General features: G+C 54.3%; 1 protein-coding gene across 5 annotated transcripts in view; it reads right to left on the bottom strand.

The window, feature by feature from the left end:
- Window positions 1–15,413, bottom strand: part of MACF1 (microtubule actin crosslinking factor 1) — a 145,292-nt gene that overhangs the window by 56,656 nt on the left and 73,223 nt on the right. For 4 of the 5 annotated variants that reach the window (XM_086479559.1, XM_086479560.1, XM_086479557.1 and 1 more), the window contains 18 exons: window positions 15,017–15,166; window positions 14,380–14,595; window positions 14,124–14,273; window positions 13,074–13,307; window positions 11,478–11,627; window positions 11,155–11,388; window positions 10,315–10,542; window positions 9,341–9,862; window positions 8,807–8,983; window positions 8,190–8,313; window positions 7,647–7,855; window positions 6,922–7,239; window positions 5,957–6,123; window positions 4,649–4,805; window positions 3,721–3,838; window positions 2,225–2,287; window positions 1,197–1,438; window positions 595–724 (listed from right to left, as the gene is read on the bottom strand). In XM_086479559.1, the coding sequence (XP_086335685.1) occupies window positions 595–724; window positions 1,197–1,438; window positions 2,225–2,287; window positions 3,721–3,838; window positions 4,649–4,805; window positions 5,957–6,123; window positions 6,922–7,239; window positions 7,647–7,855; window positions 8,190–8,313; window positions 8,807–8,983; window positions 9,341–9,862; window positions 10,315–10,542; window positions 11,155–11,388; window positions 11,478–11,627; window positions 13,074–13,307; window positions 14,124–14,273; window positions 14,380–14,595; window positions 15,017–15,166 (3,589 nt within the window). The remainder of the gene's footprint in view (window positions 1–594; window positions 725–1,196; window positions 1,439–2,224; window positions 2,288–3,720; window positions 3,839–4,648; window positions 4,806–5,956; window positions 6,124–6,921; window positions 7,240–7,646; window positions 7,856–8,189; window positions 8,314–8,806; window positions 8,984–9,340; window positions 9,863–10,314; window positions 10,543–11,154; window positions 11,389–11,477; window positions 11,628–13,073; window positions 13,308–14,123; window positions 14,274–14,379; window positions 14,596–15,016; window positions 15,167–15,413) is intronic. The other variant, XM_086479561.1, reaches the window with a different exon arrangement.

The raw sequence follows: 15,413 nt of genomic DNA on the forward strand, positions 1-15,413 counted from the left end.
ACCTTGCAAGCAGGATTTCTGCACTCTAGTCACTACTGCCACGAGCTGGTCTGACCTTGGGTGAGCCATCTCACATCCCTGGCTCGATAAATGAGGATACTCTCATGTGTATCAGTCCTCACACAGCACATTCAGATCTCCTGGACGGAGAACTCCGTAAACACGTTCCTGCTATTTCAAAGAAGAGAATCTCTGGGCTTCTTCTTAAATACACAGTCTTGTTTAGTCAACATTTCATTACCTAGGTCAGCCTTACTAATGACTAGAATTTTATATCAATCAGTGAAGCCTTTAATCAAAATAATCAAACCATGTCACTAATGCTTTTTTTTTTTCCCCTTTTTTTTCCCTAAAGAGTAATTCAAGGAGGCAAGTCTTTAAAATAGACATCCATCACAGATTTCATTAATCACGACAGTGCTCATCTCAGAACACCTTGTACACCAGACAGCTTGGAGATAAGTTCATTATTTACTGAATTTTAATCAGAAGTGACTCTGCTCTGCTGTGACTTTGGAATCGCCCTGCAATCCCAGACTGCTTCTAATGTGATATTTCAAGACAGAAGCCTTACTAAGTGCTTCAGGCACTTACTCAGGTCTTCCTGCATCTTCTTCCAGTTCGCTGCTTCTGGAGAATCTGGATATTTCTCCAGCAAGCCAGAAAGTGCTTCCTTCACCTTCTGGATCTTCCCTGAATTCTGTTCCAATTCAGCCAGAAAAGCCTGAAAAATAATCATTCGAACTTCTTCAGATACAGGGTAGAAGAATGACATCACTGAGTAGGAATGAAGCAGCAACTACAAGCTGGAGTTGGACAAATTCTGTTCTTTGCTCTTTAATGACACCATTTTACTAGCAGTATTATGAGCTAACTTGGCTCCAAGAGCAGGGAACGGCTGGGAATTGCTTTCCAGGAGAAGCTGGAGTGACCCAGCAACAAGGACTATAGATAAGCTCCTTTCCCCTGAGCCAAATGCCTGAAAGCAACAGGTCTAAAAGCAAAGAGGTGGAGCACCACGTCTGGGCTCCTGCTCCACAGACCTGCCTGTAATCCCTTCTGGGGAAAGCCCTTCTTTAACCCAGGGCAGATCCTCATGGCTAATCCTTCTAGTCCTGCTGCAATAAAGCACATCTCTGAGGACCTTTGGGAGGAGACGCTCTGATCCCCATTTTTTGCTCTGCAAGAGAAGTTACCTTGTTGTGCTCCGCCTGGGCTCTCATCGTCTCCGTCTTGGTGGGCGAGGAGGAGGCATCCAGCTCTGACAGCGTTCGTTCCTTCGACTCCAGCCATTTCAGCATGGAGCTGGCCTCCTCCTGCACTTCTTGCATCTTCTCCAGCATAGCCGAGACCTGCTGCTGGCGTTCCCGCAGCGCTGCACCGAGGCCCTGGTACTGCTGGGTCACGTCCGACACATCGCACTGGATCTCGGTCAGATCTGTTACCAAAAAGCAGCCTGAGATGAGGACCGCTGCCCGCGTTGCCCGTCTTAACCTGGACTATCAGGTACTAATCTAGCCCTGGGCAGCCACAGCCGGCCAAGCATGAGGAGCGAGAGGCCACGCTGCCGTCCGTCTGTCTGCAGAGCAATGTCAGATTACCCTCACCTCTCATGCCAGAGGGGCCCTTCCAGTTGCACTGCGTATGCATGTTGACAGTTTGCAAACAAAGCAAATGCCTTCGTGTTCGTGAGACTGATGCAAGCTGAGCCCCCCTTTCACAATGTCACTGCTAACACAGTGTTAAATAATTTGACACCAAAATACACAGCCATTTTTATGCACCTATTACTTCGCTGAACCAGTGAACTAACAGCAGATAACAGGCAATAATTAAAATTGCTCTTCAAACTGAAGGGTTGGATGCTGTTATAATCCCTTAGAACCAATAAACTTAATTGCAGGCCTTAAAATGATCTCCCATTTATCAGCTCTTAACACCACCTGATGGGGTGTGAGGGTGCTGTCACTCCCCAGAGCTGCCCCTCTCCGTCCTTCAGCCTGACCTACATCCTCCATCACTGCCTGCCTGTCCCGTGGCTCCGGCTACCGCACAGCATGGCTGAGAATTCACAAGCCTGTTGGCAGGCTCAGCTGGCTGGCGACGGGATGCTGACGGTGTCACATCGTGGTTTATATTCTCATGGATGGAAACGCACAGACAAAAACGGACAGGGAGACGGCGAAGCGGCCTCGGCACGCGCGTGCCGGCACAGCGAGCTCACCTTTGCACGTGTGGTATCCGTTCACGCTGCCTACTGACCCTCCCGGAGCGGGCAGCGCAGCACCTGAGCAGAGGGGACGGAGACAGACAGAGGGACAAGACAGACGCGTTAGGAATGCAGACAGCAAGCGATGAACGGACCACAGGGGCCACCAAGCACAGACGCGGCGTCTCCGCAGGCCCACCCGCCTGGCACTGATGAACCCACCGGCTCGGCACCGAGCGATCGGTCTCAGTTCAATTTGGAGTCCGTTTATTTCTCCTCCTCCTGACACACCCGCCCTACTCCCTTTCCTGGAGCTGCTCCTGCCTCGCTGGACCAGAAGCAGAAGAGCTGAAGCTGCCTGGAGCCGGGCACCAACATTGCCCAGAGACCAGGGTGGACGTGGCTTCCACGTGGACCATAATATGGGGGACCACTGGCCATCTCTCCAGGCCTGGAGAGCTGCTACCCTGAGCATGACTGTGTCAGTTTATAACATCAAGCAAGGCTGCGGAATGCCTTCCCTGAAGGGATTAACTTCCCTGAAGAGATTAACTCCCCCATATTCTCCTTTTTTTATGGGATGAACCTCTCTAAACCCGCCTTGGTGCACAGACATGCTGTCTTTGCCAAGAGGCTCCACGCAGGATGAGCCAGTGTGCCCTCCTTGGACATCAGATATCACAGCTACGTTCACAACAAAAGGGGATTAATCAGGAACATTATCAGGTAAGTCTAACTACACATTTTAAAGCATGGATGTAAGGGGCTGCAGCTTTGGTCACCCCATGTGGGTCACCCACAAGAAGCCTCTCCCCACTTCTCTTGGAGGTTTCCCACTGAACTGTTCATCAAGTTAATCCTAACAAACAGATCTCAACTGTGAATTCCCATAAATGCCCATCAATGATAAGAGTCCAGGGACTTGTTCTCACAAGCTGGAAGACATCTTTTTGTTGGTTTCCAAATGAACCAGACATAATCTCATTACTTCACAGACTTGAAGCCAAAAAGGAGAATAGTAAATCACGTCTGAATATCACAGTCTTAAATTTCATCCAGATATGAAACCCAAATACTGGAGTTTGATTAGAACACTCCAGCCCTCAGGAGGCTGAAGTACATCACCAAGAGAAAGCAGGATCCACCCCCACAAGCTCCAGACCCCCACGCTGCAGCAACCTGAAGCTCCTATGCTCCATCCGAGCAGTGGTACGTGTCCCCATGCTGGGCTCACGGCAAATGCAGGGTAATTCAGTGCTCATTTTGCTACAGCAAATTAAGCCAAATTGGTGGGCTCTGAGTGCTCAGGTGATGCATTAACACAACGAGCACCAGCAACTCGACCACGGGGCTGAGCCCCATGATACTCAGACCCCCCCCGGGCCCCCTGAAGTTTGTTAAAAGGGGCAAACTCCCTCATTTTTTGCTTGAGGCAGGCTCAGAGAAGATGCAGTGGTGAAAGCAGAGTGCCAAGGAACAAGGCATCTTCAGGGGAGCGGGGTGCAACTCACCTGTCTTGGACGGGGTGTCGGGGGCCGTAATCTCCACTATCAGGTTCTCCAGGAGGGTCCCTCTGTGGCCGATCTCCTCCACCTGGGCCCCCTTCCCCTTCCAGTCCTCTAGGAGATCCTGGTCAAAAGCAAAAGTCAGGATTGGAGGCCGTGCTTGCCTGGCTGCAGCCCTCCCTTCCTCGCCTGTTACCTCTGTGGTGGCTCAGTGGCACTGGGACACAGTGCCCAGGGAACTGGCCAAGGGCGCCCTGGCGCATGGCAAGCGGACTGCACCGGGAATGTGAGTGTCTTTACATTTATTTTTATTGGAGGGAATCAAAGAGTGAAAAGCTCTTCTCTAATGAGCAGGTCTGTCATAGGAAACCTTCTTTTCCCTCCTCCTGTTTCGGGGACCTCCCTCCTCCTCTCCACACAACTCAGCCTCGCCTGAGTTCAGTCCCCGCTGCTTTTGGCAGAGCCCAGTGGTGTGCCATGGGGTGCGAGGGCTGCAGGTGACTCAGCAGACACTGCTCAGCCTCTGAGCCAAACCCTTGGGATACCCAGATTTAAAGAATCAGAGTGTTGGAGAGGAGTGGGGGCTCAGACGACAGGAGGCCACCTTCCGTGTCTAGCAAGGGGAAACACTCAGTGAAAATGAGTGTGCTGGGGTCTCCCACTCCCAAATCCTGCCCAAAGCAGGCAGGGGTAGGGAAGGGAAACCAGGCAGTGCCCAATAGGATCTTCACACTGCTCCCTTCTCCACAGGCCAGGGACCACTGGATGCACACACACGAGGGGCTGCAGCCCAGCAGCAAGAACCGGTGAGCCCAGGAATCCTAAGACCATAAGACACCTCCCAGGACTCTGCTTCCTGGGATTTATTTCACATTCCAGAATTTCCACACCAGCTGCCAACTTTCCCAGTCTGGTTCAGGCTCTCTCTGCACACCTGGATCTGCTGCCTGCGCTGCTGCAGCTCCTGGGTGCCCAGGGAGGTCTCAGCAGGCGGTATTTTGCCTTCGCTCTCCCTCAGCCACTTCCTCATGGCCCCGACCAGCTTCCGAAATTCATCCAGTTGCTCCTGGCAGGACGACGCATCCTTTTCTCTGAGAGTGAAAAGGTTTCGGAGAGTCAGAGCTCGTGCTTTGCCTTGCAATTACCCCAGCTTCAATGTAGCACAGTTGTGTCTCTAGGAGCCCTTCTTTTTATTATTATTATTATTAGATGTTGCTTAGGAACAGCGCACAAAGTGCCAGCCAACGTGGGGTGCACACCACAGCCTGCCCCTCACTGCTGCTGCCCCCCCAAAGTCGTGGCCGGTGGCACTTTCGGGGCTGCTCCAGCACCACCGCGGTAGCCGACAGCCGCACGACCACCACTGCCAACCTGCGCTGGCTCTGCACCGGGCTCTTTGTCCTGGGGGAAGTGAAGCTTTTGGGAAGACAGGGCTCATTCATGCCATCTCACTGCAGCCAGCTGCAGCCCGGGGGAGGCCAGGCTGTGCTGCCCCTCCTCCCTGGCCACAGCTCTCATCTATTCAGCCCGTCCCAGAGGAACAAGGCAGTCGGACGGGAGCCACGGGCCCCTCCAGCTCGCCCTCGCCCACCGCAGCTGCAAGCAGCCTGCACAGGGCCGGCTGGAGGCAGGTCTCTGCGCGGTGCTGAACTACTGGGGATTATTATGAGATTCATCTGCTTTTCCTCATCACCTTCCCTGTATTCCCCGGGGAGTTTGGAGATACAGCCTGGGAGGTGTGACCCCCCCTCCAGGGACACAGGCAAGCTGTCGCTCTGACCCTGCTCGAGCTGCCATGGCCGACTCGAGCTCAAAGTGCTGCTAAAGCTCCCCTTTATCCCCACGTCAGGGGCACTCTGGGGACAGGCTGCTCTGCTCTGTCACCTCCCGGAGAGCACGCCTGGGGCAGGCTCCTCGTCTTCCACCAGCACCCCGCTCCCCTCCGGCAAGATGCTCTGGGATGGAGCTGTGGCAGCCCACACGCCGGGAAACGCACGAACGCTGGCTCCTGCAGCACCAGGAATTTTTCACAACGCCCCCAGCCAAGGCTTTTTTTAAAGCGTCAGCTGGAGCGAGCTGCCTTACGTCTCCTGGTGTGGGAAGAGGGAGGCAGGAAGAGTTTGCTCATGCACCGCCCCCCCCCCCCCCCCCCCCGTGGAAAAGAGATCTCCACGGGGTCTTGCTCTGACCACGAAGCCAGCCCCTCACCTCTCAAGGGAGTGACCAGGTCCCTGGGACTCACCTCTCTTTTGCCACCTTCTGTAGCTGCAGGAAGTCTTTCTTCAGGCTCTGCAGCTTCTCCTGCTGCTGGGAGGCACCAGGGGCGAAGCCACAAGAGCCCAGCTCCGCAGCCAGGTGCTCCAGGGTGGCCAGGTCCTCCTGGTGCTGCCTCATCTCTGAATTCAGTTCCTGCCAAGAGCAAAGGGTGATGCCAACCGTGTCCCTGCCAGCAGACTCGGGCAGAGGGGATGAACCAGACAGCCCCGTGTCCTGGCAAGGTGAAGAGACCCTCCGTGGGCAACACCATCAATTGCACCAGCACTGAATGGGCAGGCATGGCTCAGTCCCACCTGCTCCTCCAGCTCTGGCTCAGCAAATACTTTAAGCAGCTGCAGGAGCAAGTCCCACCTTCCCCAGTGCTGGTCTAAGGCCACGCAGTGAATGGGATGGAGAACCCTAGACCAAGCCAAATCAATCCCCCCACAGCACAAGTGTCTGGTTTTACGCCAGCTTAGAGCATTTCTGAGGCAGTGGCCAAACCACCCCCCGCAGCAGAGCACTCGTAGGAAGCCAGGAGGAATCCCGTGCAGCCGTGACTGGCCACCACAACCCACGGCATCTCAGAGGGCTTTGTCACATCCTGCACTGCGCTTACTGCCAGCACTCGGGTGTTCTGCTGTATTGACCCCATGGAGTCTTTAATTGGTAAAACCTTGCTATATTTGGACTGGCCCCTAAGAGCCTGGCTAGAGATCCCTTCCGAAAACCAGCCTGGCTCCAGGGAAATGCCATTCTTCTCTCACTGCCGGAAACAGCCTCAGCCGCTCCAGCCATGCTCCCTTCCCCAGGCAAAGAGCCAGCACAGGTCCTGTGGATCCTGCCAGCCTGGGAGCAAACTGGGGGCTGTTTGCCTGGGAAGAAATCACTGCAAAACAGCCCTGCCCCAGAAACCCGACGCAGATGGAGTCTTCTCCCCCTGCATCTCACCTGGATGTGCTGAGAGAAGCGAGCGATGTCCCGATCCGGCTGGTTCCCGGATGCCAACATCCGTGCTCTGCTCTCCGTGAACTGCTGCAACTTCTCCGAGAGCTGCTCGTACTGCTCGACCTTTGGCAGGAGGCCCTTCAGCGCGTCCTCCCTCTCCCGCTGCTGCTGGCACAGCCTGCCGAAATGCTCCGTCACCTCTGCCAGCTTGCCCTGCAGGGCAGAGGCCGTGGGGCTGTCTGCCGCCTCCATGAACCGTGTCACCATCTCACGGGTGGCTTCCAGGCAGCTCTTCTGCCTGGCAATGTCCTGCTTCAGCTTCTGTAGCAAGCAAACACAGAAAGAGATGCCATTTTAGGAAGGCTCTTGAGCAAAACTGAATTGGCATGAACAGGCTGGGCCGTCCTTGGGGATAGCAGCACTCGCTTCGAGACAACCAGGGTTGGGCAAGAATAGTTTTCTATCACAGTTTTCCTTTCCTTTCTGATCTCCCCAACCTGCTCTGCCTTTCCCCAGTGATATCCCAGTCTTGTTAGCAAAGAAAGGAGACTTTCAACAGGTCTGTGTTGTGGCTTAAAGAAATTAAGTAAAGGTTCTGCTCATACCCCTTTTTAGGGTTTTTTTGTGTGCTTTCGGAATACTGTAGCTAACCCCCAGCAACTGCCTGCACAGCTCAGGTCCTGCAGACAGCCGTGTTTGAGGTGAGGGAGCTCAGGGACCAGCCTTACCGCACTCGTGGCAAGGGAGTCCTGGATGGAGGCGGAGGAGAGCGTGGCCGGCTGCTCTCTCTCCAGGTTCTTCTCGATCTCGGCCACCGACTGGAGGAGGCTCTCCAGGCTCTCCTGGACGCTCTGGGACTGAGCGATGGATTTCTGCAGCAGGTCCGAGCGCTCGCTCATCTGCTGGGAGAGGCTCTGGAAGCGGCTCACGATGGCATCTGCAGAGATCAGCGCAAAAGGAGAATCAGGGGCAAAGAGATTCTTGCCTGGTGCTCAGAGAGCAGCAAGGATCATCTTTGGCTCCTGTCAAACTCTCACTGACAATGAATCTCCATCCCCAAACTCAACAGCGGGACAGGGGACTCAACACAAACGGCCAACCTGGACGACAGCGCTCTCCATGTGCAAACACAAGCCCTGAAGACGCCTTGCTGTGCACCTTTGCCCCACCTTCCCCCAAAGCGGGTGACTTCACCTTTCCTCCCTCTCTGGTTCGTTTTCACACTCTCCCCAACCACCCCTGCTACTGCAGGCGGCTGCTTTGCTCCATACCTGTTGTTTCCTGAATGTGCCTGTGGTCTGGGGCTGGCTCCCCTTGTACCTCCAGCAGGGACCGAGCTGCTTTCTGGAGCTTCTCCACCGGCACCTGGTGCTCAGCGAGGTCTCCCTGCAGCTGCTGCTTTGACACGAGACAAGGCAAAATCAGTGGTGGGTCACACACAAGAGACCTGCGGGGAGCTCAGGGCTCCATGTAAACCTGAAGGATCCTGTTCACTTAATCACAAAATTGTTAATAATAATAATAAACTAGGTCAGAAGGTCCAACCCCACGCTGCAGGCAGAACTGGATCAGAGGGTCTGGGCTGCCCCAGCGCTCAGCCACCCTCATGGGTGAGGAATGTCACCCGCCATGTCCCACTGGGATGTTCCCTGTGGCAGTCCATGATTGCAGCTCCCGACCCTTACTCTGAGCACCTCTCAGAAGAGTCTGGTTCCACCTGATCTGCAGCGCCGGGACCTGCTGAGCCTGCAGGTGCATCTTTGCACTCAACCAACAAAAACCAGCGAACAGGTCGAGTCTCCTTCCTGCTGCTGGCTGCTCAGAGCAGCAGCCAAATTCCCGTACAGGCTCCAACGCTCCCCCAGGAGGTCACCCAAGGACCCCGTACCTTAGCACTGGCAAGTTGCTTTTGCAGAACAGCAGGATCTGAAGGAACCGTCTCCGAGAGCAGTTTCCCAACGGCAGCTTCGCTCTCCTGCAGCCACATCCTGAGAGACTCTGCCACCTCCTGGAACTGCTGGTAGTGATCCAGCAAGGTGTTCAGGTGGGAGCCAAGCTTGGTGCACTGCAAAGGAGCAACAAGACATAACGGGAGGATGCACACAAGCATAGAGCAACCTGAGCACTGTTGGAAAACGCATAGAAATCATCAAGAGAGAAAAATAAATTTAAAAAACCCATCTTGCCATACGTGTTAAAGGAATTACAGGAGGCAACGTGCGGATCAGCACTAAGACAGTGGGTGTTACTCCTGCCCAAGCCCTGAAGAAGACAGTCCTTCTCCTACAATCCACATATGTGCTAGAATTCTAGCCAGACACTCAAGAGAAACGTCCCTCTGTCATCCCTGCTCGTTCTACAGGCACAGGAGGAAAACAGCACCCAGCGTTCAACTCCCAGCCTTGCAAAGCCCTTCCCGTACCTTGGAGTGTAGCGTGGTGTATCGCTGTGTCGCATCCTCCAGCTTGCTCTTGACCACGCTCCTGGACATCAGCATCTGGGACCCTGTGTCCCCAGCAGCTCCCTCCACATCCAGCACCTTCTGCCCCGACATGGTAACAAACCGCAGGTCGCCTTTGTGGGAGATCACGTCTTCCGAGAAGCTGCCCTGCCGCAGGAGCAGCTGCCGGAGGGCCGTGGGGTCACTTCCCCCCTTGTACATCCCCTCCAGATCCTGCTCCGCTTGCTTCAGCCAAGCCTCGAACTCCCCGTGATCCCGCAAGAACTTCTGCAGCTCATCCCGCAGGACTTGCACTTGCTTCAGCCGCGTTTCTGACTGCGAGAGGGAAGCTGCGTACTGGTCCTTCAGCTCTGCCAGCCGGCCCTGGAGCCGCTCCCGCTCCTCTCCAGCCAGGCTGTGGCCATGCTTGTCCAGGAAAGCCTGCGCCGACTGTGTGGCCAGGATAACGTCCTGCTGCTGGGACAGCAGCTCCTGGTGCTGGGCCTGAAAGATGTCAGCGAGCAAAGGTGATGCTTGTGACCGAGGGTCTCTACGCACCAGTACCCGGCGGGTGCAGCAAGGCCATGTGTGTGACTGAGCCTCCACACCCTCCTACAGCACCAGCAAGGTGGGGGAACACCCCAAGGCTGGCACACAGGCAGGCACTCTGCCCACAGGGGAGTAACCCCCTCTCTGACCACGATGGGCACCTTCTCTCGTTACCCTGACTGGACTGTGCTGCAGCATCCACCCACCAACCCAGACAGCATGTCCTCCAGGCATGGTCTTCCCAAGTCTCCCATATGGAAAAGTCACCTTGAAGATGTGTTTTGGAGGCCAGACCCACCTAATGCCCCATCCAATGCCCCATCCTCCTCCCAGCCACATCAGCAGCCAGAGGCAGGGTCAATGTGTCGGGCCGAAAGCTTTGAGAGGGACAAGGTGTCAGTTCTGACCTTCAGCCTCTCGTACTGCTCATCCAGGCTCTCAGCAGCGCTGTCTGCTCCCACGATGTGGCCATCGGGGACATCCTGAGTGCCTGGCCCAACTCGTGCCCCTGGTGCTTGCTCAACGGGGTGCGGTCTGTACTCCAGGAGCCCTCCCTTCTGCTCCAGCGATGCCACCCAGTTCAAAAGGGAATCGATCTTATTGCTGTTCTCCTCCAGCTCTTTGGCAGCTTTCACCTGAAAGCACAAAGGCTCCAGATTAAATGACACGTTTTATGCATGTTCAGCAAACTGCTGCATGGGGGAGGGGGACAAAAATCAACAGAAGGAAAAAACCCCAAACAGTTTTCCAGCCACAGCAAATGCCTGAGACACTCACAGACCTCCAAAACACTTCGTGGCTCTCCGGAAGGGGGGGAAGGTGCAAAGAAGCTGTGAATAAACTCAGCCTCTCTGCTACGTTGCATTGCTCGCCCTGACAGAAGCCAGGGTGCACACCCTGCAGGTCTGCGACTCCACGCACGCACGTGTGAGCATCGCTTTCATCCCCAGCACATGGAGCTGCCCGGCACTCAAGCTCCCATTAACGGTCAGCCCAAGGCAGAGCAAGGTGTCTTTTACTCCCCAGTTTTCTCCACAACCAGCTCATCTGTTGCTGCAACTCTTGAGGCATTTCACAGGGTGGCACAGCATCAGTGCCCCACCTCGCCCAGGGGACAGAGTGGAACAGCAAATTTCTTTACATCCCATCACTCAGACGAATACCAGGACCCCAAACAAATCTGTGCCGACTGGACCTCACTGTCCACCTCAAGCAGAGCCTGGAGGCTACAGCTCTTTGCATGTTACCTTTTCAGTCTCCTGCTGCACTGCAGCAGTCACAGCGCTCTCCAGCTCCTTCTGGGCCATCTCTGTCCTCTCCTGCAGGGACCGGTACTGCTCCTTGGCAAGTTGAAGCTTCTCTTGCAGTGCTGCCAGCTCCCCAGGGTCCATCTTGGCCTTGTTCTCCTCCAAAAACTCCTCTGTGCTTTTCAGGACGCTGGCAAAGGAGGCGGCTCGGGTGTGCATGTTCCTCTGCAGCTCCTAAGCAGATGATGCCGTAAGGCTCCGTGCGCTCCCGGGGCAGCGCCGAGCCTCTCCGCCTTCCAACCCCGGCTTTTTAAAGCACTGACCTTAACATCGCTTTGCCTCTGCTGCAAGGCAGACAGGTCCCCTTCGCTGGTGGCTCTCTGCTGCTCTGCCAGCGTGTCCTCTGCCTGGCACAGCCAGCGGCTCAGCTCGGCCAGGCTCTGCGCCCGGGCTGCCTGCTGCTCCTGCAGCGTCTGCGGGCAGAGGGAAGGGGAGAGGGGACAGTTAGTATTGGCGCTGCAGCTCCGGTCACGCACGTCACTGAAAAGCAAGGCGAGAGGTTACGGCTGGAGCACCTCCTGAAGGTGAGGATGCAGCCCAGAAAATGGCTTTTGCAGCTCTCCACGTGCTCCCTCTCCCTCTCAGGCTCACACGCTGCGGGAATGGGGCTGAGGTGCCGAGGCCCTGCCAAGCAGGAGCTGCTCACTGCACGTTTGCTACCATTCAAGCAGGTTTCTCTCAATCTGCTTTTTGAGAAGCCTGTTCAGCTCCACGTGGAGCTACACTCCAGGTCACGCACTCCTCTCTCAGGAGAGCTCAACTAGAAGTTTCTGCACCTTTGCCGTTCAGCCTTACAAACATTAAAACTGCAGCAGAAACTCATCTAACGAGAGGTAACAACCACGTGAGGTCAGGCAGCACCACTGTGGAGCACCAAACAACCTAAGTAGGCTGTTTTTTTGATCCTGGGGTTGGAGAGGGAGCCCAGGAGAGAGAAAGCGTTTCTGTAGCTGATCCAGCTCCTCTGTTTTGCTGCGAGAGCACAATACAGAAGCGCCTGTTTGAGTAATTGAGCATGATGTGACCTGAGATTCCCTGCAACATTTCTGTTCCCCTTTCCCAGGGGAGACAAAAGGTTTTTGAGTTTCACTGGGCATTTCAGCAAGGTGATGAACAAACTTGTGCAAAACACTGTGCTTGTTTCTCCCAATCATAAGATAAACAACAGAAGCAAATTGAAAGAGCCTTCCTAAGAGCTCTTCAGCTGCAAAGCGAGTTCTTCCTGGGTTAGGATGGGCGCACACTCAATCTGAAAAAGCAAAGCAAACTGGTTAATATACACACACACTCCAGAGAGGACAGGCGAGAGTTACAGAGAGCAATTGTTAATAAAAACCACATTAATCCTGTCTTGAATAAGAGGATCCATGCAGCGATGGGTGCTGCAGCAATGCAGCAGAGACCTGAGGACTTGCTTTTGCAGCTGGCTGCTGCCTTGATACATCATCAGCTGTTTCTCTGGGACAGGGATAACTGACTTGTGCAGTGAAACAAGACATTAAAACCGCCAGGTGCCTGTGGTGGCCCCTTTGCACAGGGATTTTCTGGTGGGGTTACAGAGACCAGGGTTCACTCCACCCAACACAAAGCAACTCGATGTCTAGCAGAGGACTGCCTGGCTGTGCTAGCCAGGCCTCGGCAGGGCTCCATCTTTTGGGAGGAAAGTGACTTTCCACCTGGGAGTTACGTGGTAGGAAGAAGAAAGACTTTAGAGGAAGCTCATGATGTGCAATGAGAAGTCATAAACTGTGAGTGGCATGCACATGAAATCCCAAATATGAGGTGTCTCAGCGCACGTTCTTGTGGCCGGAAAGCGCTTCAGCGAGCAAACTGCAGCCAGGAAGCAGATGTCTCACAACCTTCACCTGATCTGTCTGCTCCGCTTGCTGGAGACAGACCTGCAGGACCTCCACCCGAGCTGTCACACGCTCCGACAGGTCCCAGAAAGCCTTCTGTAGCTCATTGAGCAGCCTCAGCAGCTGCCTACTCTGCTGAGGGGTTAAGTCCTGGGCATGCTCTGAGATAAGGAACTGGATGTCGAAGGCAGTGGCATCAAGCTGAGACTTAGTGTCAGCGAGGGGCTCTTTCAGCTCCTGAATGAGAGAAAAAAAGACCTGTCAAGCAAAATGACTCTGCAGCCAGTGTTTCCCTGCACTGCCAGCTTCAGACGGACAAGCAGCAGTGTGCACCCAAAAAAAAGTGCTTTGTCACCAGAACAGTAATATTCCAGAAATCCCAAATGCTCCCCAAAGCACACTCAGCATCAAGGTGACAGCATCTCACCACAGCAATTTTCCAATGCTCCTCTGCACCAGGCCTCCAGCACCTTGCCAAGAGGTTGCTTGGACCGTGCGTGTAGGGCTGCCCTTGGGTCTGAAAGTGACCCAGACCCAGAGCTGCCAGCAGCTCAGTCCAGTTCATGGTGACTCCATGTGCCACCAGCGGCTCTCAAAGCCTTTGATTCCCTGACTTCAATGCCAAGGTGCTACCAGCAAACAGGAGATGCTGAACTGACCAAATCTTGAAAGCTATCACCAGAAGATGAGTAAATGTGAAGGGGGAATTAATGGAGACCAGGGCAGGTGTGATGGAGGGGGCTGTCAGCGCCTCCACGGAGGAAGCAGCTCTCTCCTCAACATCGCAGAGCCTGCTGGGAATCCCTCCCGGTCGCTCAGCCCCCACCACACACCTACATTTGAGCATATTCCCCAAATGGCCAAAGCAGATGGTTCGTGTATGGTGGAAACAAATAACTTCGGAGCAAATACAGTATCGTTGCTCCCCCTGCAACAAAGGATAAAGGCAAACCCACCAAGGCTCCGTGAGGGAAGCGGGATTAAAAGCTTCTCCTCCGCACAGAGGACAGCAACTTCATCAGCCAGAAGGATTAGGGGCATTTCCATGGTTACCTTGTAGTGTTGCAGGCAGAGACTCAAGCTGTTCGCATCAGTCGCGTGGTGGTAATCACTGCTGTCCAGCGACTCTGCGGTGCCAGAGACCCAGCTCAGCAGCTCCTGGAGTTTGCCCTGGAGAGTCTCGTGATGTGTCAGGATTTTAGCCTTAAAAACCAGAAATGCATCATTTAAAGAAGGAGCAAAGTGCTCCGGGGAAGGAGCGTTGGGAAGCTCAGGGGCAGCAGGCAGCGGGGACAGTTGTCAGCTCTACCTTTTCAGTTTCTGCCGCCCCGCGAAGGTTTTGCAGCCGGGACTCCAGGACATCACTTGCAGAGCTCAGAGACTTCTGGAGGTTCTTGGCATCCTTCTCCAAAGCCTTCAGTAATTGCTCAGGGACTTCTTCAGGGGGGTTGGCCACAATCCACTTCACAGCATCCAACTCCTGATTCACTGGGAAGCTCAGCTCCTGCAGCTCAGCGCCCAGGGCCTGAGGCAAGACAGCATCGTTATGTCTAAGATATGGTGACTTCATCTTCCCACTGCCTACACTGAGGCAAGGTTTTGGCGATGCAGCGCCAAACACTGTGTCTATCTGCTAGAAAGATTCATCATCATCCTCCAGCCCCGCTCAGCTGCCAGCACTCGCCTGTCTGTCTCCAGGCTGTAAAATTCATTTCAGCCAAGGTTAGCTTATTGTCTAAGCAGGGAGAAGGCGGCGAGCCAGAGGCAGCACCAGAGCAAGGAGGGATCAGGTTTGCATATAAATGCCTGTTAAACCTGAGACTAACCTCCCAGGTTGGCTCCTAGAAGCAGGGAGGAGGTACAAGGGCTGTGCATGGGGCTGGGGAGAGGAGGGAATGAGTTCTGTCCTGCCTGATGCCAGCCAAGCCTGGCCCAGCCTCGCTCACCTCCGCCTGCTGCAGCAGGTTGTGCAGGGCCGCCAAATTCTGCTCCACCGGCTGCACCCGTTTGATTCTCATCTCGATATCTCGGAGCATGGAGAGATATGATATCAGCTTCTCATCGTGCTCCAGACACATCTTCTTGCTGAACATGATCTACAGAGTCAAACAGTAAAACAAACCCTCAGATTTAGACAGAAAAGAAAGCAAAGGATTATATATTATTCTTTTTTCAAATAAAAAAAATCTGTTAATAACATTCCATTTCAGGGACTTTCCACTCGCTAGCCTTATCTACAAGATTTACTACAGGAAAAATAAAACACGGCTCTTTTTCCAACATAAGCTTATAAATGGCAAGAGATCTCTGGTGTTGCAGTAAAAGTGCCAAAAAAGAGTCCTA

The sequence above is a fragment of the Leptosomus discolor genome, chromosome Z, assembly GCF_034619465.1.
Source record: "Leptosomus discolor isolate bLepDis1 chromosome Z, bLepDis1.hap2, whole genome shotgun sequence".
Classification (NCBI taxonomy): Eukaryota; Metazoa; Chordata; class Aves; order Leptosomiformes; family Leptosomidae; genus Leptosomus; species Leptosomus discolor.